Genomic DNA, 27,175 nt, shown 5'->3' on the forward strand with positions numbered 1-27,175 from the left:
CGTAATTCTCACCCCGGCATGAAAGACATTTGTTTAGTGGAAATTGTGCATTTTCCATATCTTCACTTCTTGATTGAGTTAGGTCCCCTATCGTAATTGATCTCTGATAAAGTGATTTAAACTGTTCTGAAGGTCTATGTTTTTGGGACCTTCGACCTCTGGAGTCTATGGATGGACATTAAGAACGGTCATATATTTGATAAGCACATGTTGCGCGCGCTCCTCCCTCGTCTTCCTCCCAATCAGCGCACTTTAGTCACGCGCACATCTAGCGCACGAATCCATCAGTGAGCGCGCAACAGGTCTCAATCAGGGGGAAAACTCAGAACAGCACAAGGATTTATTTTCCTTTAAGGATTTTAAAAACCTATCTTAAAGTGCACAACTGTGTCGTATAATCGGGATGAGGAGTTAAGGAGTCAGAATTTTGGTTTCATGCCGGGACGGTCCAGCGTTACTGTCGGGCGATGGCAAAGACATCTTATGTGCTTTCTCTCGTCGACATCCTCTTAACCATCAACTTGGTTATAGGTATGACATAAACATCTAATTAAATACACAAATGCTCACGTCTTCATTACCTTTCTCACCATTACATTGATTCAACTCATTGTTAATTGGCAATTGAATTGGTTTGCAGTTGCTGAGTTTCAGCTCATGTAGGCTATAGGCATAATTATGCATTATAAAATCTCGTATTAAAATGTTAAGTGTAGGCCTACACCTGTTGTTGATTTGAAACAACTGTAGCTATTATTTTTTATCACTTTCCCCCGTAATTGTATCTGTAGTAAATAGTAGATATTTTTAGAATAGCCTACAAAAAAAAAAAAAAAAAATTAAATGCTCCTGCTATAGGCCTAAATTGTAAAGTGATTCATACTTTTTATTTATTAAAAAAAAGGTCATTCATAGGCTATGCTATTTTTTAACTATTCCAAAAATATTTGCGACAGATAAAATAATGGGAATAAGCATCCACAGAATTCCATGAACAAATTTTAACATTTGTTTTATTATTCAAATGAGTTATATACAGTTTTTGTTTTATGTTGCCTTTATGTTATTTAGTTATATCTTTATTTTAGTGTTGTGTTTTTCTAATGGTGTTTTGTGTTTGTTTGGGTAACATATGTGCTCTGCCTATTGGTTACAGTTGTAGAAGTCAGTTTAGATAAAATGTAAGTCATCGTGGTTTTACATAATTTAATCAATGTTATTGTCAGTACATTTTATATAGGCCTAGCATATAATGGTTTGAATGTTAAATTATGCAGTACTTGTAACATTGTCGCTGTATTGTTTAAAGAACCGCTTAAATCTATACCATTTAGGAGCTAATATTTAGGCTATGTAACAAAAAATTTATGTAAAATAGTAACAGAGTTGTTTCAGTAGCCCTTATAATATTTTTCAAAATGAGATCTAGTGAGAGATTTTTGCTTTTAGAAAAGTTAAAAATAAAATGTCCTATTCTTTCTTGCCCTTATCTTGTAATTCCTTCAGTTCACTCTTATTCATCAGATACAATTAAACCTTTGCCGCTATTGTTGTTTCAAATGTTTTCAGTGTCTGGCCATTTGATGTTAAAACAAACAGTTGAATAAGTAAGTCTCCATGGAGTGCATGTATTTTAGCATGATTGTGTGTGTCTATAAGAGTGTGTGTTCCCAGTTCTAGTTCCTCTGGAGCAGGAATCCCACCTCAGGTTTTGGTGCGTGGGGCCATTTAGCCTGGCCCCGGCCCATCTGCCCAGGCTTCCTGTTTTGACACATCCAGGCCTCTGTGCTGCACTTGCAGCTCCAGTGGAAAAATATCCCAGGGTCCCACATCACACTGCTCTATGCCATTCTGTGCTGTTCTACACGTCTACATCCCTTACTGTATATCCAATGTAAAACCAGGCCAAGCAACGGACAGGCATTCATGGTCCTCACCGCTCTTGTGCTCTCCTGATTGACTATGTGAATCCATGCTTATGCACAGAGACAAGCAGTGGTTTGACTGTTAGTTTGAGTGGCTGACCAGCACAATTTATTTTTTGAGTGAACTTTTTTCAGACATATTTTTGTGGTTTGTTGATAATGAAGCTGCATATTTAGCCTGATGGTCGAGCTAAAGCTGTCAAAATGGCTCACACACAGTCACTTTATGTGTGTTACAAGCATAAAGATGAAAAGAGAAAAGGGAGTCGCTTTTAGATGAAGATGGAGATTAAGTTTGTTAATAAACTAAATTGTTCTGGATTAATATTAACCATGTTAAAAGCACTAGGGAGATCCTAAGGCGCATGTTGTACTCCTCTTAAAGTTTATTTAGTCTTGATGTTAATGTGATATATTACAGCCATATTCTCAGTGGTTTATTGCTCTGAGGATGGCGGTCCTAGTGTCCAGAGTTTAGTTTTAATGTGAAATATTGTTATATGTTGTCTAGATTAAAATTTACACTGGATGTTTTGTGTCTTTCTTGGTTTAAGTTGGTTTAATAAAATAAGATAAACAGCAGAAATCTGGTAAAATTTGTTTCTTTATTGCACTTTATAGCATAATATTCGTATATTTTTCATTAATAAAAAAACATTTCATCCAAACTAAATAAGTTATTTGCATTATTAATAAATTAGACCAGTCAGTGTAAGAGTATATGAATATCCTATCCACTAAAGTCATGATTTAAATCACTCAGTGATTTTAATTGAATGCGAGTATATCCATGTGTTTATCAGCAGCTTATTCTTAAACAAAGCATTCTGGATGTATTTTTTCTTTTTCTTGCAGCGATAGAGCTCAGGTTTGTGCCGGATCCTCCAACCTTAAACATCACTGAGAAAACTCTCAAAATCAATGCTTCAAATACACTGGAGATCACGTGCAGGTAAGCGTTGCTTCTGGAGAAGAGCAGTTCTGTCTGTACTTTTTTCTCATGAGCTGGGAAAATGGTGCTGCTTTTGTTAACTATTTGATTTGATGGTAAAAACAAAAAATAAAGAATGTCATTTTTGTTAGAATACATTTCTGACACTAGTCTTTTCTACCTGTTACACAGGGGGCGGCAGATCCTGGAGTGGTCTACACCTCACAACCGATCCCGTTCTGAGACCCGGCTCACCACATCAGACTGTAGTGGTGATGGACTATTCTGTAGCACTTTAACGCTCTCCAAAGCAGTAGCCAATGAGACGGGAGAGTACCGCTGCTTCTATAAAAGCCTGCCTATAGAAGATGGGAAGACTTCTGTAGCTGTATATGTCTTCATACAAGGTATGATTTTCATGTGTAATCTCGTTGGACAAATTTTCAACAAAAAGATCAGCACATTTTTCATAGTGTTCCCACTCTCTCTCTCTCACTGTCTTCCAGAGAGAATGGGAGAGAAAGTCGGAATGTTACAAAAATGTGTTCATCGCATACTTCCTTTGTTGTTTTCAGGATAACCTTCTGACCTCCTCATTCTTCATAACCTCTTCACTCTAGTGGCACCACCACATTTTACTTCCCCTTTTGACCTGTAAACTGTTTGTCCAGACAGACAAAATATATAGGAATTGGTTTGTTTTAAGTTGCTTGTTTTTAAGTGTTGGTAAGTGTACCTGTGGTTGTGTGCGAACTTGCACTGCATTTCATACCTATTCACATTTGATAATCAGGTTTCATAACTGTTTGTTAGTAGTGTCATATCTCTTATACTATCAAAAGAATGTATTTAGTATAGAGATATGTCAAATTATACTAGATTATGGCAACTTCATCTTTTCTGCGTGTGGTTTGTAAATATCTGGTTGTTGGTTAAGTATAAATATCAGACATGCCTATGTTTTTAGATTATCGGACGCCATTTGTCCGAATGGCTCAAGATTATGATGTGGTGTTCATTCGGGAGGGAGAACAGGTGGTCATTCCCTGTCTGGTATCTGTGGAGAACCTAAATGTCACACTGTATACAGTAAGTATTTCTACAGCTATTTCCATTTGATCTAACCCTAGATTTAGTTTTGTCAGTGTAATTGAATGTATTTAGGATGATTCAGTAATGTTAAATAATATTTGTGATTTAAAAACCATTTAGATGTTGTTATGTTGAGTACATAACTTTGAGTGAGTTCAGCAAAGATCATCCATATCATACAAACTACATTATTGTTCACAAGTTTGGGTTCTGTTATATTGGGTAAACATTATGTTTTAATGTTTTTGAAAGAAGTCTCTTATGCTGCAAGGCTGCATTTATTTGATACAATAAAGCAGTAATATTCGTTGCGTTCGATACTATAGATCACACAATACTCTTAGATCGACTACAAAATTATACTGGTGTTCAAGGACAAGCACTAAGCTGGTTCAAATCATACCTATCTGACCGCTACCATTTTGTCTATTTAAATGGAGAAAAATCGATCATAACTCCAGTAAACTATGGAGTGCCGCAGGGATCTGTATTAGGCCCTCTGTTATTTTCAATATATATGATGCCACTTGGAAATATTATAAGGAAACATGGAATTAGTTTCCATTGTTATGCTGATGACACTCAAATATATATTTCATCACGGCCGGATGAAAACGCTACATTTTCCAAATTGACAGAGTGTGTTAAAGATATAAAAGATTGGATGACGCGTAATTTTCTTTTATTAAATCCAGACAAGACAGAGGTAATACTTATCGGTTCAAAAAACCGCCCACAAAACCTCGCACAATACAACTTTAACATCATAGGATGTCCTGTTACTTTATCCTCTACAGTAAAAGACCTGGGTGTTATACTCGATTGCAACCTGTCTTTTGAAAATCATATTTCTTATGTTACAAAAACAGCCTTTTTCCACCTTAGAAACATTGCTAAGCTACGTAATATGCTATCAGTTTCTGATGCAGAAAAGTTAGTTCATGCATTCATGACCTCGAGACTGGATTACTGTAATGCTTTATTAGCTGGTTGTCCTGCATCCTCAATAAACAAGCTACAGTTAGTCCAAAATGCCGCCGCTAGAGTTCTTACGAGATCAAGAAAATATGATCATATAACACCGATTTTATCATCACTGCATTGGTTACCTATAAAGTTCCGTATTAATTACAAGGTATTGCTACTGACTTATAAAGCCCTAAACGGCTTAGCTCCAGTCTATTTAACGGATCTTCTATCGCCCTATAATCCATCGCGCTCTTTGAGATCACTAAATTCAAGGCTTTTGGTCATACCTAGGATATCCAGAACCACCAAAGGAGGGAGAGCATTTTCACATTTGGCTCCAAAACTCTGGAATAGTCTTCCTGATACTGTTCGTTGCTCAGACTCGCTCTCCCAGTTTAAAACTAGATTAAAGTCGCATCTCTTCAGCCAGGCATTCATATAATCCTACAGTTCAAACTACAATCCGGCCTCTATCCAATGCCAGAGGAGAACTGGCCCCCGACTGAGCCTGGGTTCTCCCAAGGTTTTTTTTCTCCATTAAGGCACCTGATGGAGTTTTAGGACACCATTAGGTCACTTGATGGAGTTTTTCGGTTCCTTGCCACTGTTGCCTTTGGCTTGCTCAGTTGGGGATATTTTGGGGATATCTAATTTAATTTTATCAATCAATAAATTCCTCTTGAAACAAACTTTGTTGTATTATTTTAATTTAATACTGTGAAGCTGCTTTGATGCAATCTGTATTGTGAAAAGCGCTATACAAATAAACTTGACTTGACTTGACTTAATATTGTGAAATAATAATAATACAATTTAAAATAACTGTTTTCTATTTTAATATTTCTCCATCATTACTCCAGTCTTCAGTGTCACATGATCCTTCAGAAATCATTCTAATATGCTGATTTGCTGCTCAAGAAACTCAATTATAATCAATGTTGAAAACTGTTGTGCTTAATATTTTTGTGGAAACCATGATGCATTTTTTCATTCTTTGATGAATATAATTTTGTTTGTAACGGTGCCAAGGTTTTGCGTCCTTACTGAATAAAAGTACTTTTTTCCTTGAAAAAGGATCTTACTGACCCCAAACTTTTGAACAGTAGTGAACATTGTGAAAATAGCTTTTTATGGGAAGTTTTTTGTTTTCTTTTTCAAAATGATTTAAATGTAGCTATATGTATAGGTCTTTTCTGTTGACTTCAGATCCATATATATATATGAAATGTATGACTATAAAATATTTAGTGCTTACTCATCAAGATCCCTGTGTTGTGTGATTCGCTGCCGGTGATATGATGTGAAGAATGTTTGTGGTGTCTGCCCAACAGAAGTATCCAGTAAAAGAACTGACCACTGATGGGATAGAGGTCATCTGGGATAGCAAGAAGGGTTTTATCCTGCCTAGTCATGTGGTCAGCTATGCTGGCGTGGTCTACTGCCAAACCATTATTCGAAACGAGACCTATCAGTCCTCACCTTACATTGTGGCTGTTGTAGGTAAGCCAAAAAAAAAAAAAAAAGTTCATTTGGGCAGGTGAATGTTGCTTGAAGTACAGAATGAGGCTTGTACATCTAACCTATCATTTATTTCAGATTTGCAAGCATGTCAGAAATTGATCAAACTTTTGTTTTTGTGGAGGCGCGATTGCATGTTTCAGAATCATTTGTTGAGACTGTTGAACAGTCTGGTGTGAGATCAGCTGCCCTGGTCTCAAGAGAACAATGCTCCACCCGGCACGTCCCTTACACCCCTTCCCTCTTCCGCAGGATACAAGATCCATGACCTCACCCTGAGTCCAGCTCATGAGAGGCTGACGGTAGGGGAGAGGCTAATGTTGAACTGCACTGCTCACACCGAGCTCAATGTGGGAATCGACTTTCAGTGGACCTTCCCACATGAGAAGGTCAGTGACTTAGAGAAATGTTCAATACAAGTTAACCTCAGTCGGCACCATTTGTGGCATAATCTTGATTACCAAAGAAAATAACTAGACCACCCCCTGTTTTTTTACTTGTCTCCTTCCTGTTCTCTACATAAGTTTAGCAATGTCCGGCGATGGAAAAACAGCCAGAAACAGTCTAAACAAAAATGTCTGCTATGTCTTTATTGACTTGTATTGACCCAAAACATCCTTTAAAATGTATCATCAGACAATCTTCTGTGTGACTGTCAATAGCCGCGTTTCCATTACCCTTCAAATTGCGCAAATTGAAATTGCGAATTGAAAATACGCCCAATGGAAACACGTCAATTTCGCAAAAACTCGCATTTATCGCAAAAAAGTTTTTACGCTCGCATGAGGTGGTTTTTCAGGCAATTCGAAAAAGAAATATTTTGCAAAACTGCAATGGAAACAGTTTTTGCGCATTTGCAGGTCACCTGACGTAGATGACGTGGTGTGTTTGGACAGAATACGAGACAGAGTTCTTTATTAAATTCATAAAAGACAAAAGAATTAGAGGAATAATGGATTCTAAACCTCAAATAAATGCCACAATCAAGACCTCGAAGCAGATATGAGGGAGAAACACTCAGAAACACCTCATATGTGCTGCTCACAAGTATAATAAGGGTCGTTCCTTACCATTAATGCTTTGAGAACACACATACATCTCCTTCGATTAATAATAATGGCTAGTGCAGTGGCTGGGAAACCTACCAACGTCCGTTGCCATGGTTTTTGGAATGATTTTACTTTTTGATTTTAAGTTTTAGTCGCATAACATCGGTTAATGGAAACGCTGTCATTTCGAAATAGTTTTTTGTCGACATTTAGAAAAAAATCGCAAATCTGTAATGGAAACTTGCCTAATATCTGGCTACTTAGTAGGGGTTACACAGACTAGTCGACTTTAATGCTCTGCCATTACGCTTTAAGCTTGATGTCGTCTAGTTGCTGATCGTGGCCTATAGAGGGCGCATCAGGATAATAAATATTTGAAGTCCACTTTAATGCTCCGTTTCCAACAGTTAAAATGACAAATAAATGCATACTCCGAGAGCGCTCCACAAGACATGTTTGATTATACACCTGGATGCTCAAAATTGATCAGGTGAATGCACGTTTTAAACAGCTTATTGTACACGCAAGTTAATCACCATTCTAAACTAATGCGCTGAAGCTTTGTAACACACATACAGACAGTAGCTTGCACGTCACTTGAACGCGTGCACACGGAAACATTCAGTAGCGGAGAAATGTATTGTCAACACTGTGATTTATCAGTAAAATAGCATATATTTCTTAGTAACAAAAACCCACAGCTTCACTATTAGTAGAAACGCTGCCAGGTAGAATTAATTCAAACGCAATCGCTCTCTCACTAATGCTGTGATAAAAATAAGCTGTTATATAGGAGCAATAGCCTTGTGGGCAGCGCTGTGTCATATGCCATAGCTGTGCACAAGGCAACACGCGTTCGAGTCTCAGCTCGAGGTTCAGGCTTATTTGTTCATTAATGACGTCATCAGCGACTAGACGACGTTGACTCGATTTTCATCACATAAATGTTGACTTTAAAAAAATCTAAAGTCATTCAATCCCTACTACTTAGTTATGCTGACATTTATGTTTTACTGAAGACACTTGAAGCATAAACTCAATTCAATTCAAATCCAGACCAGTTCAGCAGATTTAGTTGAAATGCAGTTTCATAAATAACATCATGCATTTCTCTGGTGGATTTAAGTCGTCTCTCTCACCTCCTGCAGAGAAGTGTCAACAGCTCAATGCCAAGGTCACGCTATGAGACCAGGTCCTACAAGAAGAAGCTGTGGAACTCCTTAGAACTGTCCAATACGCTCATTGTAGAGAATGTGACCATAAATGACACAGGAGAGTATATATGTACAGCCTCTAGTGGTCAGATGCACAAGATTGCCCGAGCATCCCTCATCGTCTATGGTATGTACTTTTAGGAATAACCACTTAGCAAAAAAAAAAAAAAAAGCTTTATATCATTTCAAATATTAGTGTTGCTGGCTCACCAAGGTCAGTTATAAGTTGCTGGCATATGGTAGCATAAAGACCATATGTTTTACAATACAAATAATACAAAATACAATGTTTTAATAGCATTTGCTCTAACATATCGATTGATATTTCAGAGAAACCATTTATAGCGCTCAGTGATCAGTTGTTGCAGACTGTGGAGGTAAATGCTGGCCAGGAAGAGGCAAAAATCTTTGTTAAATATTATGCGTATCCAGAGCCTTCTGTCAAGTGGTAAGTGGAGTGTTACTTGTGTGTATGTACGTATGTATGTGTGTGTGTGTGTGTGTGTGTACTAATATAAATATAGTGCCTATAAAGAATAGATTAGAATTGTCTGTGCTAGTCAGACTGAACTTGCATTAAGCTTTCTTTCGCTCTTGACCATCCAGGTATAAGAATGATCAGCTGATAGTGTGGAAGGATGAGTACAGGATGAAGCCTAACAGAGGATCTCTCACTATATATGGTGTTACAGAGAAGGATGCTGGGAATTATACTGTTGTCTTAACAAATAAGATTACCAAGGAGGAGCAGAAAAGAATATTTCAACTATTGGTTCATGGTAATGAATCTCTTCTCTTCTCTTCTCTTCTCTTCTCTTCTCTTCTCTTCTCTTCTCTTCTCTTCTCTTCTCTTCTCTTCTCTTCTCTTCTCTTCTCTTCTCTTCTCTTCTCTTCTCTTCTCTTCTCTTCTCTTCTCTTCTCTTGACTTGACTTGACTTGACTTGACTGTATTAACTTGTGGGTTTATATGTTCAGTTCACCCTAAGATCTTTGAGAAGGAAGTGCCGTTGGATCGTGATGTCCATATGTACGGCAGTAGTCCTACACTCAGATGCACTGTTAGCGGAGGATCCAGCCCTGTCACAATAAAATGGCAGTGGATGCCCAGAGAGGACTGCCCAAACAGATTTCTGTAAGTAATATGCCACATGATTTGATGCTGTTTTCTTGTTTTGATTCAAATGTAACCTTTATAATACAGCTAAGAATTTAGACTGTCAAAAAAAGTTTTGTCAGATAATGTTAGATAAATCTGCTTCATGTGGTAACATCTAAATTAACTGGTCAAAATATTACTGAATATAACTCAATTAACATGACTAAATTAGGTTAGACAAATGAAAGTCATTTTAAGGTTATAAAGTACGTAAAAAAAATGATCCCTTAGATATCAGTTGCACATCACATCACAGTGGATGTAATCCAACCAAGTTTTACCAACATATTATTTTTTGCTTCAATGCAAAGTGCTAATTTAATCTTTAATCACATTGTATTATATTATAATATCGAATATTAAAAATATCTAACATCTTAGGTTGGGAAAAAAATAATAATAATACAGAGTGGCATAGTGTACATAAAACATACCTTAACATATGTAGAGTATGTTTCTTGTTCTCTCGTTTCTTTACATTTCTGCATTTTCATATCTAATCTGCGCCTATAGTACTGTAAATATTGTTTTTCTTGAATGACAGATTGTTCGTGATATTCCTCATTTGTACTTTCCTTGATGAAATGCAATCCAAATGCTGAAACACGTAGATCACAACAAAAACTAAATTTCCATGGCCCCAGAAACATTTACCTGTAGCAAAACCATTCAGAAAGAAAGCTAGAAGGAAAGCTATAAATTAAAAGTTTCTTCCTGTATTTGTATGGGAAAGTCATTTACCTTGTTTAGGTTGATGACAATATCGTTAGTCATTGTTTTTGCAGACAAAATATGCACTGAATAAAAATGTTTGCAGGTGCTGATTTGCTCTGTGCTTTGACATATTTGTGTGGTCGGATTATCTATTAATTCCAATAGAAGACATATAAGAACAGTGCTAGCATATTTGTTCCTGGTGTTCAGTGCAATCCATTCATCATGATGTGCTCTAATTGGGCATTCATCCGGAAACAACTGTTGTGATTGGGCCAAAAAGAGAGGACTTAGAAATCAGCTACTGTGAGTTTTGGTTGACTTGTGACTTTGATTGGCAGCCTGCATACACAGAACATCACTTCCAAGGATGTTGTGATCATGCAATGAGTGTTCAGGACCAGGCATTACACAAGCCTTATCTTCAGATTGCAGCCTCACCTACTTCCGTAGTCCTCATCACAGCTTCCTGTTGTTCTAAAAGCAGACACATTCAAAACCTGTGTCCTTGATCAGACATGAAAATAGCACAATGTCTGTCACTGTATCCTACAAACAAGAGTTAAACCATCTTTCATTGCGGCTTTTATGCTAACCTACATGAGGTGCTAATGTCAAACCCAAGTCTAAACCCGAAGTCAGTTTATTGACATGGCATATAATATTCCTATTGCTCATCATAAATATGTGTGGCAGAAGTGGAATTACTGTACAGTAGATCTGAGAACAGTTATGGGATGGTCTAAATTTAGACCGTTAATAATAGATGCATTGTTGTTTAGGATCCAGTTTAATGTTTTTCCGTTTTTCCTGTTCCTGCTGGAGATATGTAGATAAATAGATGTTTATTTTTTGTTTTCTCTCTGTTAATATAAAATGCTTGTTTTTCCATAATTATAAGTTTTTTAATTGTAACATTTATTTATTTTATTAAAAAAAATTTGTGGAAGTGGTCATACATTTTTTTTCCAGGATCCTTTAATGAATAAAAAGTTAACAGAAAGAACAGCTTCAATTTGATTATTTTTATTTATTTATTTTACTTTATACACGTCTTTATTGTCACTTTTGATCAATTTAATGCATCCCTGCTGAATAAAAGTTAATTTCTTTTTTTCTTTTTTTATCTTAGTGACCCCAAAACTTTTGAACGGTAGTATTTACATTTATGCATTTAAGAGATCATTTTATCCAAAGTGACTTACATTAGAAGACCATTAAGCAATTCTTCACAGAGCCAACAATATTGATACTACACTATTCAATAGTGTGCAATATTTTAAATGTGTTTTGCAGACCTGGAAAACATGAACATTTACAAAGTATTTCAAAGTAATTTATACATTTTTAAATAATAATAATTGTATATTATTATTGTTGTGACAAAAAAATGTAAATAATAAATAACTTTTAATGTTTTATCTTTTACTCTCAGACCAAAGTCAGACCAGAGCGTGGTGAACTGTGACAAGTGGAGGGAGATATCAAACAACAACACAGGGAAGAATCCCATCATCAGCCCCACATCTGTCATTGAACGCTCTCTGAAGGTAAACCAGAACTGTGCTGTGTTTAGCTCAGCCTTCGAACGTGCAAAGAAAATAAATAAAATAAATAAATTGTAAGCAAAATATATACAGTTGGTTCGTAATGTCTGAGACTGGGATTCAAAATCTAATTTAAACCTGGTAATACACCTGAAAAAAGATGTAAAGGAAACAAAAAATATTTAAGATCCATGCACTGTTTCTAGGTCACTAATCAAAAAAGCAAATGTATTCTGCTTTGTACATACAGTCAGATGTATTTGCTTCTATTGAACCTCAATATGCTCTTTGGAAATACTCAAATCATGCTGGAGAACATGATCGTCAGGTTTTATTCAAAAACTTGTTGAGTTCACGCAGCTCATTGAGTACAGCTGTCATTAAAGCAAAAAGACAAACCAAATACGAAGACATTTCAAAATGATGTATGAAATTATTGTTTTAAATCAATTTTCTGATTTTTAATGAAAATGCAAAAGGAGTCCGAGACTTTTGGACCCCACTGAATTAGTGGTTAATCTTGGTGAATCTGGTTATAATTGTATTTTTAAAATCATCCACTGCCTGTTTTGGTGTATTGTGTGTTCTCACATAGACCATCAGCTCATTGAAGATCCAGAAAGCAGTTGATCATGCCCTCTACAGGTGCCTTGCCACCAATAAGATGGGAGAAGAAGAGCGAGTCATTGTATTTCAAGTAACTCGTGAGTGCTTCCAAACCAGAGACATTCTCCACTGTACATCCCAAATTAACCTATTGCAATTGAAGTGATTAAATCTGAACGTTTCGTTATTTTTGTCATCTTTACAGGTTTCCTCAACCTAAGCGTGCTCCCCTCCAGCAGCCCTATTGAGGGAGAGGACGTGGTAATGCGCTGTGTAGCCGACCGACTGCTGTACTCTAACTTACGTTGGTATCGGGTAACAAACGTAGCCAACCCTGATGCCCTTCCAGCGGCCATGCCTTGTGATACCCTCACCCTGTCACCTTTCCACCAGCCCAATGTCACCATATCAGGCCTGCAGGGCACCAATGCAACGCTGGACCTGCCCATACCCAATGCCACTTTGATGGACCAAGGCCTGTACGCTTGCCAAGTGGAAAACGTGGGCACCAGTGAGAGAACCTGCTTGCTTCACAACCTCAAGCTCAGAGGTTAGTCGATAGCTTTACATAGTGTTCAGGAAACGTGTTTAAAAACAGTCATTATTTGTGTCGTTTAGTTAGTTTGGTGATAAAATTACACACTTAATTGACTAAATTTAATTCCTGCTTGCTTCAGTTGGTTGTTCAGATGGGATATATTGCAGAAATCATGTGCAAGCTTGAATGTGCATCAGTCTATATCTTTCCACAGCTCTTGAGATGTCAAGAATTGTGACCAATCTGACTAACCAGAGAGTGAATGTGAGTGACTCTACCACTCTAGAGTGTGAGGTGACCGGCACACCAACCCCTACTGTAGTTTGGACTAAAGACAACCAGACCGTCATGGAGGGATCAGGTGCGCAAAATAAAACATCTGTAGATGTACAAAAAAATGCTAGGTGTAAGAATAAACTACCCTCTCTATATCCTCAGTATTGTCCTGGGGTGCGTTCTCCGAAACTACCTTAACGCTACGTCGTTCTTAAGTTGTACCTTAAGAAGTACCTTATCGTTAATACGTGGTTTCCGAAACCTTCTTAGTTAAGTATACCTTCTGTAAGTCATACGTTCGTAAGGTTGGTCTGGAGCGCTCTTAGCTATACCTTATCGCTGCTGACGGTTCATACCGCTAGTGGCCACCACTACGCAAAAAGCTTTTTTACATCGCAGTTTAATTACACATAGAAATTTTTATATGAACATTTAATATAAAATCTGATTTAGTATTAAAATTAAATTTTTACTTTACTTAAAAAATTTACACATAAAATACTTATGTTGTTATAGCCTACACCCAGTGTATGGAAGTGTTTTCATTAATAAAGTTTCCATACACTAATGGTTGTTAGCTTTTTTTAATTAGGCTACTATCCTAAGGCACATCAGCTGGCGAACCATTTGACAGAAAAGGCTTAGGAGTCTATATAAAGAAAGATGAGTTTACACAAACTTTATAGCTATGGCAGCGAGACAGCGAGTACTTGTTTTAAATCAAAGACGGCGCCGTCCGCGGAGCCAGTTAGTGTATGTCAACTACATGGCTGGTGGATAATCAGCATACGTTGTGGAGAACATTAACACACTTATGGCCGTGAGGGTTTGGGATTGCACACTTGCTAAATTATAAACACATACTCATATTTATTTCTGCATGTACATATTTCAATGAGCCCCGATAAATGCAGTTTGTACTATTTCTAAAACGCTTCTTTATAAAGAACATTGTTTTCTCAATACTTTACCTATACCGCTGTGAAGGAAAGAGCGCACAATCGATCATCGAGGCATCGATATCAACCTATTCAGCACCTCCACCATGGACAGCACCTGCTAAGGTCGAACTTTAAGGTTTACCTTAAGCAACATCCTAAGGTATAGTTCGGAGAACACACGTAGGAAAGGTATACCTTTGAGTCTTCGTAGCGCGCTAAGAGACAACGTTATCGGAGAACGCACCCCTGAAGAGTAGGACAATTCTAATTAAGGCTGGAATAAACTACACTGAATGTTTGCCCCAATTTGCTGTGCTATTATAATGCTATATAAATAAAACTAAAATAACACTGTGGATGAGTCGACACTAGTTGCCGAAGGCCAGAGCCAGTCTGCAGATTTTGAACTGTCAGAGTTGACAGATTTCACTGAAAATCAAATATTGTATGATGGGTAGACACTATTTTTAATCTTCAGTCTATGAATCCATACAGTTGGAGGATATCAAACATGTTTGATCTTTTGTTAGGATTTTAAACACAGTTTTCATTTGTCATGCATCTCCTTACACTCGGGCGTATGTTTCTGCGTGAGTTCGCTGTGTTAGGGACGACTTTAAAGTCTGATAGTGTGTGATCTTCTGCCTTTTTTTAGTGTATGATGCCCAGTTTTTCTCTGTAACCATTTACAAAATCGATAAGTGTACGATCCTTAGAGTTTTAAAATCAGTTCATACATGTAGTGTATTCCATCATTTAGTTTGCTTCTCAGATCTGTTTCACATGTTGAAGGCAAATCTCATTTAAAATACAATTTTAGTTTGACCGCTATTCTAAGGCTTGAGTCATTTATTCGTTTATTGTTAAGTTACACTGAATCTCATCATAAAATCAGTTTGGTGTTAATGTGTGCTTTACAGAAAATAAATTATCGTCTGAAACTGTCTCTGAGGGGTGACTAGTTTAGTGACTTTTCATGCTTTTCTGTTGTCAGGTGTGATTCTGAAGAGGTCAAATCGTGTCTTGACCATCCAACGGGTGAAAAAAGAGGACAGTGGTCTTTACATATGTACAGCCTGTAACCAGCTGGGCTGTGACTATGACGAGGCTCATATCACTGTGGATGGTGAGTCTGTAGACAAAGCTCACTGCTTGATTTATTTAATTTTTAATTTTTGAAGATAGGGCAGTTAGGACATATACATTTTTTCGGTAAAGTTGTGCAGAATTTTATTATATATATTTTTGGAATATTACAATTGACCCCTATGTCTAACACTAATAGATCTTGATATTATGATTTAGTCTTTATCTTTACAAATATATAAATGGTAGTAATGTTTGCCACATATACACTACTGTTCAAAAGTTGGGGGTCGTAAGATTTTTAAAATGTTTTTGCAAGAAGTCTCTCATGCTCACTTAACATCCATTCACACAGAACGTTTTGCATTCCACTGCGCTGCTTTTCCATTGTTTTTCTATGTAAACATGTAGACGTGTTTGACCATTGCGCCCGTGTCTTGCATCTTGTGTAGCATCTCACGCATGAAACGCCATTCTAAAAAACCGTGTTAAAAGAAGTTCAACTTTTAAAACTTTGCGTTTTTAACCACAAAAATGTGTTCTATGTAAATGGTCCTTAAGGCTGCATTTATTTGCTAAAAAAAACAAACAGTAAAACAGTTATATTAAATAGTATGTTAAAATAACGGTTTTCTATTTTAACATATTTTAAAATGTAATTTATTTCTGTGATGGCAAAGCAGAATTTTCAGCATCATTAGTCCAGTCTTCAATGTCACATGATCCATCAGAAATCATTGTAATATGCTGATTTGCTGCTCAATAAACATTCATTATTATCATCATTGTTGAAAACAGTTGTGCTGCTTAATATTTTTATGGAAACAGTGCTTCATTTCCCCCCCTCTGGATTCTTTGATGAATTGAAAGGTTAAAAAATTTTTAATTATTTGAAATTGAAATCTTTTGTAACGTTGTAAGTGTTACTTTTGATCAATTTTGATAAAAAAAAGTATTAATTTCTTAAAAAATATATATATATATTATTGACCCCCAAACTTTTAAATGGTAGTGCAAATGTTTCTTATACCAAAACATGGCAGGTAGAGATTCATAGTTTGTCAGTTTTGAAGGGAGGTGTGAAGGTAGCCAAACTATTAAAGATCCCATTTTAAGAGCAGACGTTCAGAGACGTGTCATGGGTGTGAGGCAAGCTCAGTCTCCCACTGACTTTTATCCTCATTGAGATTTTGTTTTAATCAAGACCCTGTGGCAAAAATAGCTCTCTTTTTAGTCCGTCAGGAAGGGGGCTCTGTTAGTGTACATCCTTTAGGGAGTGCTAAAAGAAAACAAAGCAAAATCCCAGAAGACAAAAGAGAGAGACGCCTCTCTCTCTCTCTCTCTCTCTCTCTCTCTCATATACATACAGTATATGTATATGTCAACATTTGAAGTCGATCAAAACCTTTCATCAAAGTTGTACATGAATTTTGAACAATACCCGTTCTTGTCGTAGGACAACTTTGAATAACTTTTTTGATCCACTTCAAATGTTGACTATTGTATATATATACTCTTCAACACACGGTATGGTATGGTTCCGTCTCTTGCCTCACACACATAAAGGACAGAGAGCACAGAGGCACACAAATAACAGAGACATACTCCATGTGTACGTGACTACTCTCTCGCCTACACTCTTTCTCATTGTCACTGCAAATGCGACTGTCAGACGGCAGTCATATTCACTAACAGCACCGTTCCCACAAGGAGAAAGAAAGAGTAAAAGAGAGGAAGGGAGAGAGAAATAAACTAAATAATCTACATGTAATGATTGATTGACCAGTTGCATGTTCTAGTATAGAAAAGAACATGATACTTTTTATCTAATGTGAATCGGTTCCTACTGGTTGACTTTGGCTTCATGTTGCTGTTCGCTCTTCAGGCTTATTTTGATTGGATGTAATATCAGGTCAGCAAACAATTCAAATTCTTTGCTCCTGGAGCCATCATACACGCCTAACAGTATACAAATATTTCCTGTAAACTAGGTTTGTCCAGGCAATTCCAGCCTTTCTTCCATCTTAATATAAAACTAAGAAGCATTTTTCCAGTTTCTCTCCAAAATAAAATATTTATCTGGTTAAATAAAAATTTTCTAATTATTTTTTTGCCCAATTAGTATCAAACCGGCACACAAGTATGCCAATTCATGTCATAGATTCACTATTAATATTTATTAAAATATCTGTCTGTCTGTCGATGGGTCAGTCTAGTCCGTCCGTCTAAAGTTCTATCTATCGGTGTCGTTCGTTCTATTTATCATTCTATTTAGGTTGTTTTGGTTAAATCTTTTTTTAAATGTCTTTGTGAGTCATCTTTGTTTGTGATTTCTTATTGATCCCACAGGTGCAGAAGATAATATGAACGTGGAATTGATCATGCCTATTGGTGCCGTTGTCATCGCCATGTTCCTCTGGCTCCTCATCGTCTTTGTCATCCGCAACAGGAAGCGGGTAACATTCCATCAATTTCCCTTTTCCTTGTTTTCTCCCACTCTCTCATTTACACGCACAGGCGCTCTCTCCGCTCTCCTCTGACTGATCAGATCTGACTACCCTGACTTGGCTTAAGCCATCTCTATTGTATGCTCTGCCCACATTCTTCTGCGATGCATCACGTACACCAGCCAGCCATGGGCCCCAGTGCCCACTGTTCCCCAGCCTTAATTCTGCCTCTTAGTATGATAGTGGCTTCCAGTAACTCATTAGTGGGTGTCTTTATAATGAGGGCTTGATTCTAGGAGACTCAAACAGGACAGAGTTTCATTCAGACAAGCTCTTTCTCCCCTTTTGACCTCCATTTCCATTCCATTTTGTCATCCATCCTTCCCTCTTTCCTCTCTCACAGCCTAATGATGGAGATCTGAAAACTGGCTACCTGTCAATCATTCTGGACGATGATATGCCAATGGATGAGCACTGTGAGAGACTGACCTATGATGCAATCAAGTGGGAATTCCCGCGTGATAGACTGAAGCTAGGTGAGACTTGGCTAAATATGAGAAATAAAACAATAAAAGCCCAAATAAATAAAATCAAATTGGCCAAGATCAATCCTGAATGGCTTTTCAGTAGTTAGAAAGACTCTGTCTTCATTAATTTTTTTTTACTTTTGAAGTTCATTACATTACCATAAAAAAGCAAGATTCATACTACTGGACCAATGTATACTGTATGTAAAAGACTTAAGTGATATGTTTTTATTTATCTATATTTACAGTATCTGTATATCCATGCATTTAATTTTGAATTATCATTTGTTTAAATATGCATATATATGCATTATGTAGCATAACAGGGTGTTAAAATGTTGTGGAACAATTTATGCATGTTTTTTTCTCTTTGGTATGGGGAGGGGAGCATATCATAACTTGCCTTGAATCACTATCCGATTTTAGGATTTCAACATCTTTAAAGATCCAATTTAACCCCTGCAAACAGCTAAAATCTTTGTACATAAATGTTACTATATATATATATATATATATACTGTATATATATATAGACGTAAGTGTTCACAAATGTATAATACCATATTTTTTAGGAGAGCCGCTGGGCAGAGGGGCATTTGGTCAAGTTGTGGAGGCGATCGCATATGGTATTGAGAAGGCCACCACCAGTACTACAGTAGCAGTGAAGATGCTCAAGGGTATGAGGCATGTGTTGACTGGCCTTAAACTGGCTTCAAATATCTTCCATTTAACACAACTGACTGCAGTATTCTCAATCTCCGACAGAGGGCGCTACCTCCAGTGAGTACCGCGCTCTGATGTCTGAGCTGAAGATCCTCATCCATATTGGTCACCATCTCAATGTGGTCAACCTTCTAGGAGCCTGCACTAAACAAGGGGGTGAGTTTTCCTTTTAAATTTCCCCTCAGATATTGACAGAAATTACTTCTGTAATCTTCCTTTTCCTGTGAAGTTTGTTGCTTGCACGTTCTGTTCAGGAAGTGTGTAAATGTCTATGGGTGACAAAATGTGCAGTCATAGTAAGAAATGTGTCAAAAACGCCACAAAGTGGTTGTGCATTGTTGAGAAGAACACAATGTGCCCACATTAAAGGCCTCTTCTTCCTCTCTCTCTTTCTTACTCCTTCAGGACCCTTGATGGTGATTGTAGAATACTGTAAAAACGGAAACCTCTCCAGCTATTTAAAAAGCAAACGAGGAGAGTACAGTCCCTACAAGGTAAATTCCATCATAACTTAGTGTAACTTGTAAAATCAAGCTGTGATGTACAGTAGTTTCAAAGATTTCAGTTCTTCCTTTTAACAATGTCTTCTGATGTGGCCAGATTGATTCAAGAGCCTTATGGAAGACATTGAGCGTGCTTGGCTTGGCCTTTAAATGTTGTTCAAGGTTAAATGTGTTATGAAGGGGTTGCTACTTCACCCTGACAACCTACTAATTTACCAACTAGCCTAACAGCAGCGGAAAACTGATCCACACGTGTCTTGTTTCCTCAGAAGCGGATGCCACGGATGCCGTGCAGGAGGGAGGTAGAGCCGGAAGAGGATTTACATGAGGGAGATCTGGGTCTGGGAACCAGCACTCGACTGGACATCTGCACCGGCACCGCAGTGTGCACCAAGGTGGGAGAACAGACCTCCACGACCCAGCTGCAGGATGAACTAGGTACAGTATATTAGTTTGTTGGATACACTGTACTGTCTTCAGACTCTTAAGTTTATGGACTCGCAGCTACTAAAGCCGAAGATGGCGCATTTAACAAAGTTATGGAAACTATATCAAATGTTTTGATTAGTATTGTCATTTAAATGTTACCACATAAACTACATTTTTTAGGTTACATTACAAAACCTTTTTTATTGTACTGTATGTGACATGAAATACATTTGGGTGTGACATGCTGTACTTCCTCTAAAACGTATTTAACAGCAAAATAAAAAAAAAGATAAGATAAATTAATAAACAGCGTAATTATTTTATTATTGATAGATAGTTATTCTAATTATTAAGTAGCTTTGATGAGCTCGTTTCTACAAAACTACATGGAAATTTGTACTTTTCATTTAATTGGTCACACTGCAAATTAAGAAAGAAATTAAAAATAAAATGAACTCCAAAATAAGTAAATAAATAAACAGCATAACTATTTATTATTATAAAAAATATATATATAATTATTAGTTTGCTTTAATGAGCAATTTGGTCAGCAAACAATATTTGTACTTTAAAAAAAAAAAATTATAAAGATATTAAAAATAAGATTGACAAAGAAATAAACAGCATAATTATTTATTATTAATAATATTTTTTTCTAATTATTACTTTGTACTTTTAAAACAAAATGTTCACTCTGTAAATTAAGAAAATATATTTAAATAGAATGAACTTCAAAGTAATTAATAATAAAAATAAACCAAATAAACAAGATCATTATTTTATTATTAATAATAATAAGTATAACTATTAAGCAGATTCAATAAGCTTATTATTTGAGAAACTGTATGGAATATTTTTACTCCCAGAATCAAGCCCTCATTTACACTGTAAAATTAAATGACCTAAGATGTATATGTGTCATCTGCTCATGTACAGAGAGTTCAGACTGGGATCACCTGACAATGGAGGATCTCATCAGCTATAGCTTTCAGGTGGCCAAAGGCATGGAGTTCCTAGCCTCTCGCAAGGTAAAACTGAAACACACAACCAGGGCCTACTTGTGTGTATATACAGTACATTGATCTTGAGCTTTTACTAATCACTGAAGAGAATTGCTTGAGTCATACTGCTACTTTGTGTTTGTAGTGCATCCACCGGGACTTGGCAGCCAGAAACATCCTACTTTCTGAGAACAACGTGGTGAAGATATGTGACTTTGGGCTGGCCAGAGACGTCTATAAAGACCCCGATTACGTCCGTAAAGGAGATGTGAGGATGATTGATTTCCTTTTTCTATTGTTGTCTGATTAACATTAAGGACATGCCTAAATGAGGCTGCTGTCACTTTAAGACCTTATGCATGGATCCAATATAAGGATAATTTCACCCTGTTTACTTCACTTTAAACTGACTGTGTTTACGTGAAATCTAACCAAGACGGACATTTTGACACATAAAATGTGTGTATTTGACCGTTCAAGCGCAAAAAGCCGCGAAAGTGAACTGAATTCAGCACTCGTGCACCACGGAAAGCCGCATGTCAGTACCAAATTCGGTTCTCAGTCGTGGTTTATTGTGTTTATTAAAAAAATTCATCATTAAGCATGTCCCACTCTTTCTCCTCATTCATCCATGTTTCTTTGCTGCTCTATCGCATTTAAGCAGACCTGCGCTATATGGATATATTTACACAGATAAACTATCGACCAACTTACACTTGAGCATTTCCTTTCCATCATCACAGGCTCGTCTTCCTCTCAAGTGGATGGCTCCTGAAACCATTTTTGACCGCGTGTACACCACGCAGAGTGATGTTTGGTCTTTTGGCGTGCTGCTCTGGGAGATCTTCTCACTTGGTAACACAATAGTGATATTAACATAATATTATCACATCGCTTACTAGACAACATATACCTACTCTAGTTAGCTGACATGTTCTGATGGCCCGTCTCCTTTGGTGCAGGTGGGTCTCCATACCCAGGTGTGTGCATTGATGAGTCTTTCTGTAGGCGACTAAAGGAGGGAACCAGAATGAGAGCTCCAGATTACGCCACACCTGAGATGTAAATACACTTCACAGTTATTGATGTAAAATTGAAGATTGAAGGTCTTTGACGACTGTGGATCTAGATTTTTGTAGTTCTGGCGATGCCAGTCATAGTGTTTCCAACAGAAAATGGGCACAAGTAGTACCTAACACTTTGTTTCATTCTTTTGGAGATACAGAAGTACTTTCATACTGTTTTTTGTGAAAACATGTCAAATTCTTCCAGATACCAGACCATGCAGGACTGTTGGCTTGATCGACCTAAAGACAGGCCAACCTTTACTCAGTTAGTTGAGCATCTGGGTAATCTGCTACAGGCTAGCGCTCAACAGGTGAGACTTGACTCCAAGTGTTTTGCTTTTGTTTGTTTTTTTGTCTAGTTTATGTTTTTAGCAATCAGTAATTCAAGTATTTCGCCAAAAAAAGAAAAAAGAAAAAAGGAAAGGAATAATTTATATATATAGTATATATATAGTCAGTATTTTTGTCTTGTTTTCCAGTAAAAATATCTAAACATCCTTAAACCAAGATATATTTACATGCAAAGTGCATTTAGATAATATATTAATACTTGGTTTTTTTTTTTTATAAATTGAATTGTTATTTTCCTTATTCCTTTGGAAAAGCCTCAATGGAGCCTCAGCCAGTGTTATTTTAGTATTATTTATATACTATTGTAGTATTTATCAATATTTTGAATTGGCTTTTATTTAATTTTAATTTAGATTTTTTTATTTAATTTTACCCTTAAATTATAATTTTTTTAGTTTTAGTACTTTTTTAATACCTGAACTTACACTTATTTCAGTGAGTTGCCACAGTTATTAGCAACATTATTCATTTTTCATTTATTTATATATATATATATATATAGAGAGAGAGAGAGAGAAAGATTTTTATTTATTATTATTATTTATTTTTGTATTTTTTGTGTGTGGCATTTTTGCATTAATGCATTTTTATTATGATAGGACAGTAAGTGAAGTGGGAGAGAGAGTGGGAGACGGGATTGGGAAAGGTCCGTGAGCCGGGACTCGAACTCAGGTCGCCCGAAGTGCCACGGTGCTAAATGTCGCCGCGTTATGTTATCATAATATCTTATGCAGTTTCTCACATGTTTCAAGGATGATTAGATATTTTTACTGGAAAACAAGACACATTTTTTTTTAAGAAAGTGGCTTTTCCACATAATGGAACGTGATCCCATTTTTCATATGACAATTTGAATTATTTGACTATTTATAATTAATTGAATTATTATTTGTTGCCTGTGTTTAAGGATGGAAAGGACTACATCCCACTGACAAATGGAGAGATGGAAGAAGAATCATCTAAAAGAACACGCTATGCAGGCAGCACAGAGGCGCAGCTCCACTATGACAATGCTCCAGCTCTGGGGTTAGTTACAGTAACTATTCGGTCTGGTGTTTTTGAGCTGTTGTTGGCATCATAGACCTAAAATTAATCAGATTTAATTGATACTTATCCCTACCCGAGTTGACTTTTGTTGTGTCCACACTACATTCAAGAACTGACATTTGAGGATATAACTTGCTTAATCTCTCCTTTGACAAACTAATGCAACAGTGGTCCCACCCGTGCCTCTCCTGACAGGTTCCCACATCAGATGGACAGTTGTGGTGTGCCAATAAGTATGATGACTTTTGTGGACATTCCCCTGGAGCACACTGCTGTAATGGTAAATAAACTCTGTGTACTACTAGCATCTGGTCATGATCCATAAACATTTATTGTAGAAAGGACAAACTTTGCTGCTAAAAAAAAAAAAAAAAAAAAGTTATATATCACACTTATCGTAAAATGAAGCATACACCATTTATCTTGTTTAACATGCTCATTTGTGTCATAATTTGCTATATCCAGCAAAATACCCCTTCATATTGAAGGGTGATTCTCACAATGTATTTTCTGCAAGCTTTTTTCAAGGTAAATTTAGGTGTCCTTAAAAATTCATAGATTTATGCACACCAAAGCACCCATGAAAAAAAAATGAAAAAAAAAAATCCTTCAGAATTCAGCGTATAGTATGTATACAGTGCAATAGCAAAGAGCTTGAACAGGACCAAATGAAGATAAACAAACTGCCTTGACCTGACTGTATAAACACACTAAAGTTACAAGGATCCATTCAGAATTACTTAACACATGACAAATCAAAACATAATCCGAAATGTGTGTGGAAACAATGCACTGAATGTAGTGAGAAGTGTCTGTGCATAAATACGATGTGCGATCATTGCATTGAGAGCACAGATTCATGGTTTGTTTGCGCATCAATATAACAGACTTGCGCGTGCATACTGTTTTTGTTTTGACGTCTGTATTTCACAGCACGATGCGCGAGGGCTCGCACTCTTCACAAACAGTCACAGAATATGACGGAGCTTGTGTTTTTTATATATATACATATCTTTTTTTTTTTTTATGTTTTAAATATTTGTATTTCAGTAAAACCATTTAGATGTTACTATATGATAACACAATATAGGTTATCTGATAAAACATTTACAGAGTGTTCTTGCATCCCAAAAATCCCATTTATGATGATGAAAACAGTCAATTTTGTATGATCTTCCCTTCCTATAGAATGGTCACATGGACTGTGGAGTAGGCTTATCACGTGAGCAGATGAAGGCTTTGGATAGGCAGGTGCAGAGACCACACAATTTCAGGTGACAATTCATCCTGATCTCAGTACAGTCACAAATGAGGACAATTCCACAGACATATAAACATGTTCATGCTTTTATCCACAGCCCACTACTGCGGTGCAAGAGTAAGGAGTCTTTAGCTTCTGAATCGTCCAATCAGACCAGCGGTTATCAGTCTGGTTACCACTCTGATGATGCTGAAGCCCCGATATACGCCAACGAAGAGATGATCCTGAAGAGAGACATTCGGAAGAAACCTCCACTGCCCAAGAGGAACGACAAGTTCAGTGCAGAGGTCCGTTATAGTGCACCTCCAGTTTAACATCTATAAAGCTTCAAACAGTCTTCCTTATTATGATATTCAAAACTTTAATGTAATAGTTCAGCCACTATTACATTCAGACACAATTTTCTCACCCTCAGAAGACTTTCTTTCTTTAGTTATTTATAATAGAATGTCCAAGTTGCACTTTTCCATAAAATGAAATGAATGGTGACCACTACAAAATATTCATGAAGTAACAACTTAAAGGGAAGGTTCATCCAAGAATGACAATTCTGTCATTAATTACTCAACCTCATGTTGTTCCAAACCCGAAAAGACTTCCGTTAATCTTCGGAACAGAAAGATATTTTTTATGAAATCCGAGAGCTTTCTGTTCCTCCATTGACAGTCTACGCAACTACCACTTTGACGCTTTAAAAAGTTCACAAAGAGATTGTAAAAATAATCTATATGAATCAAGTTTAATCCAAATGTTCTGAAGAGACATGATCATTTTATATGATGAACAGATTTAACTTAGGTATTTATTCACATACATACATACATTGATCAGTGAACACAAACAGAAGCTCAACCGAACCTGCTTGATGCGCAAGAACAAACCTCATTGGTTCTTGCAGAAGCTCAAACGTGCTGCGTAACACGAGAATGAACCTCATTGTTTCTCACACATCAAGTGAACATGCTTGAGCTTCCGTTTACCACAACTGATAAGTGAGTTGATAAATGTTTCTAAGTGAATAAAAGCCTAAATTCAATCTGTTCATCATATAAAGCGATTGTGTCTCTTCAGAAACTAAACCTCTCAATTCATGTGGATTACTTTTACGATCTCTTTATGAATTTTTTAAAGCGTCAAAGTGGTAGTTGCGTAGCTGCCAATAGAGGGTCAGAAAGCTCTTAGATTTCATCAAAAAGATCTTCTTTCTTGTTCCCAAGATGAACGAAAGCCAGTTATGGGTGAACTAACCCTTTAAAACTCATTTGGTTCCTCACATAAAATAATCGAATGGCTTCAGAAGATAATACGAGATGTATGGGCTAAAGAAAAAGAAGCATTTTTATGATGCTTTTAAGATGTTTTTGTTCATTTCACTTTCGTAGTCTGGTAGAATGCAACTTTTTTGTTTCTTTGAAAAACACAAAATGAAGGTAAATTATAACTTTTTTTTGTTTGTTTTTTTCTGGTGAACAATCCTCATGCAACAGAGCAGCCAATTGAGTAGCAACCTTTTTTTTTCTTTTTTTTTATCCCATATTAGGCATTTCCTGCCATTACTCATAATGACTCTAGTATGGCAAACCACATGATTGCATGATCCAAAAACAACAAACCGTTTAATTGGCCCTCGAGCTTCAGTTGAGGTGCACCGTTATCGCTTCTTTCATAATTGTATGCCTAAAAGAATCACTGACTCTGTTAACTGTTTCTTTTATCATGCTCGCTATAATGAAATAAATGTAATATATTGTGTTGGAACAGACTGTTTTGGAGCAGATAAGATGTATGTTTTAGGTTTATTCTTCTAAATGTCAGGGGAGTTTGGCGAGCGAGAAAGCCTTAGCAATACAATCATGTTTACACAGACTGCGGAGCAAGAGTGGTCTCTCAGTGTGTCCACGCCACTTCCCGAGCAGAGGCATGCCCTCTTCCTAGCGCACAGGAAATAGCAACTGGAATGTTAGACAATTGAGTGTGTGAATGTTTTCCATTTTTTGTCTTCATCTTTTGCATTGTCTTAAAACGAATCGTGACCAGACTTGTTCTCCCCCAAGCAACAAACAGTCTGTCTGATTTTTTTTGTTTTGTTTTTTTTTGTTTCTTGGTTGGCCTTTTGATTGTACAGTTTATAATGAGGGCCTTCTTTGTCTTTGTAAGAAAAATGTCAGTATTTGCCATTATGATTACTATTTAGATACACGTCCATTAATGTTATTAGTTTTTTTTTAATAAACACTCTTGTCAGTTAAAAACAACA

General features: G+C 36.7%; 1 protein-coding gene across 1 annotated transcript; it reads left to right on the forward strand.

Annotated features, from left to right (window-relative positions):
- Window positions 1-243: 243 nt before the first annotated feature.
- On the forward strand, window positions 244-27,175 carry kdr (kinase insert domain receptor (a type III receptor tyrosine kinase)). Its single transcript, XM_082147091.1, has 30 exons — window positions 244-531; window positions 2,781-2,877; window positions 3,049-3,263; window positions 3,824-3,945; window positions 6,249-6,417; window positions 6,688-6,824; window positions 8,633-8,825; window positions 9,029-9,146; window positions 9,305-9,477; window positions 9,674-9,830; window positions 12,004-12,118; window positions 12,711-12,819; window positions 12,927-13,271; window positions 13,474-13,620; window positions 15,471-15,602; window positions 17,912-18,018; window positions 18,413-18,545; window positions 19,109-19,213; window positions 19,302-19,415; window positions 19,665-19,753; window positions 20,032-20,200; window positions 21,128-21,219; window positions 21,338-21,460; window positions 21,936-22,047; window positions 22,155-22,254; window positions 22,465-22,570; window positions 23,518-23,636; window positions 23,853-23,937; window positions 24,846-24,931; window positions 25,016-27,175. Exons 1-30 carry the CDS (start codon window positions 468-470, stop codon window positions 25,230-25,232), a joined length of 4,050 nt encoding a protein of 1,349 aa, XP_082003217.1. The 5' UTR covers window positions 244-467; the 3' UTR covers window positions 25,233-27,175.

The sequence above is a fragment of the Leuciscus leuciscus genome (assembly GCF_965113295.1).
Source record: "Leuciscus leuciscus genome assembly, chromosome: 19".
NCBI classification, from domain to species: Eukaryota; Metazoa; Chordata; class Actinopteri; order Cypriniformes; family Leuciscidae; genus Leuciscus; species Leuciscus leuciscus.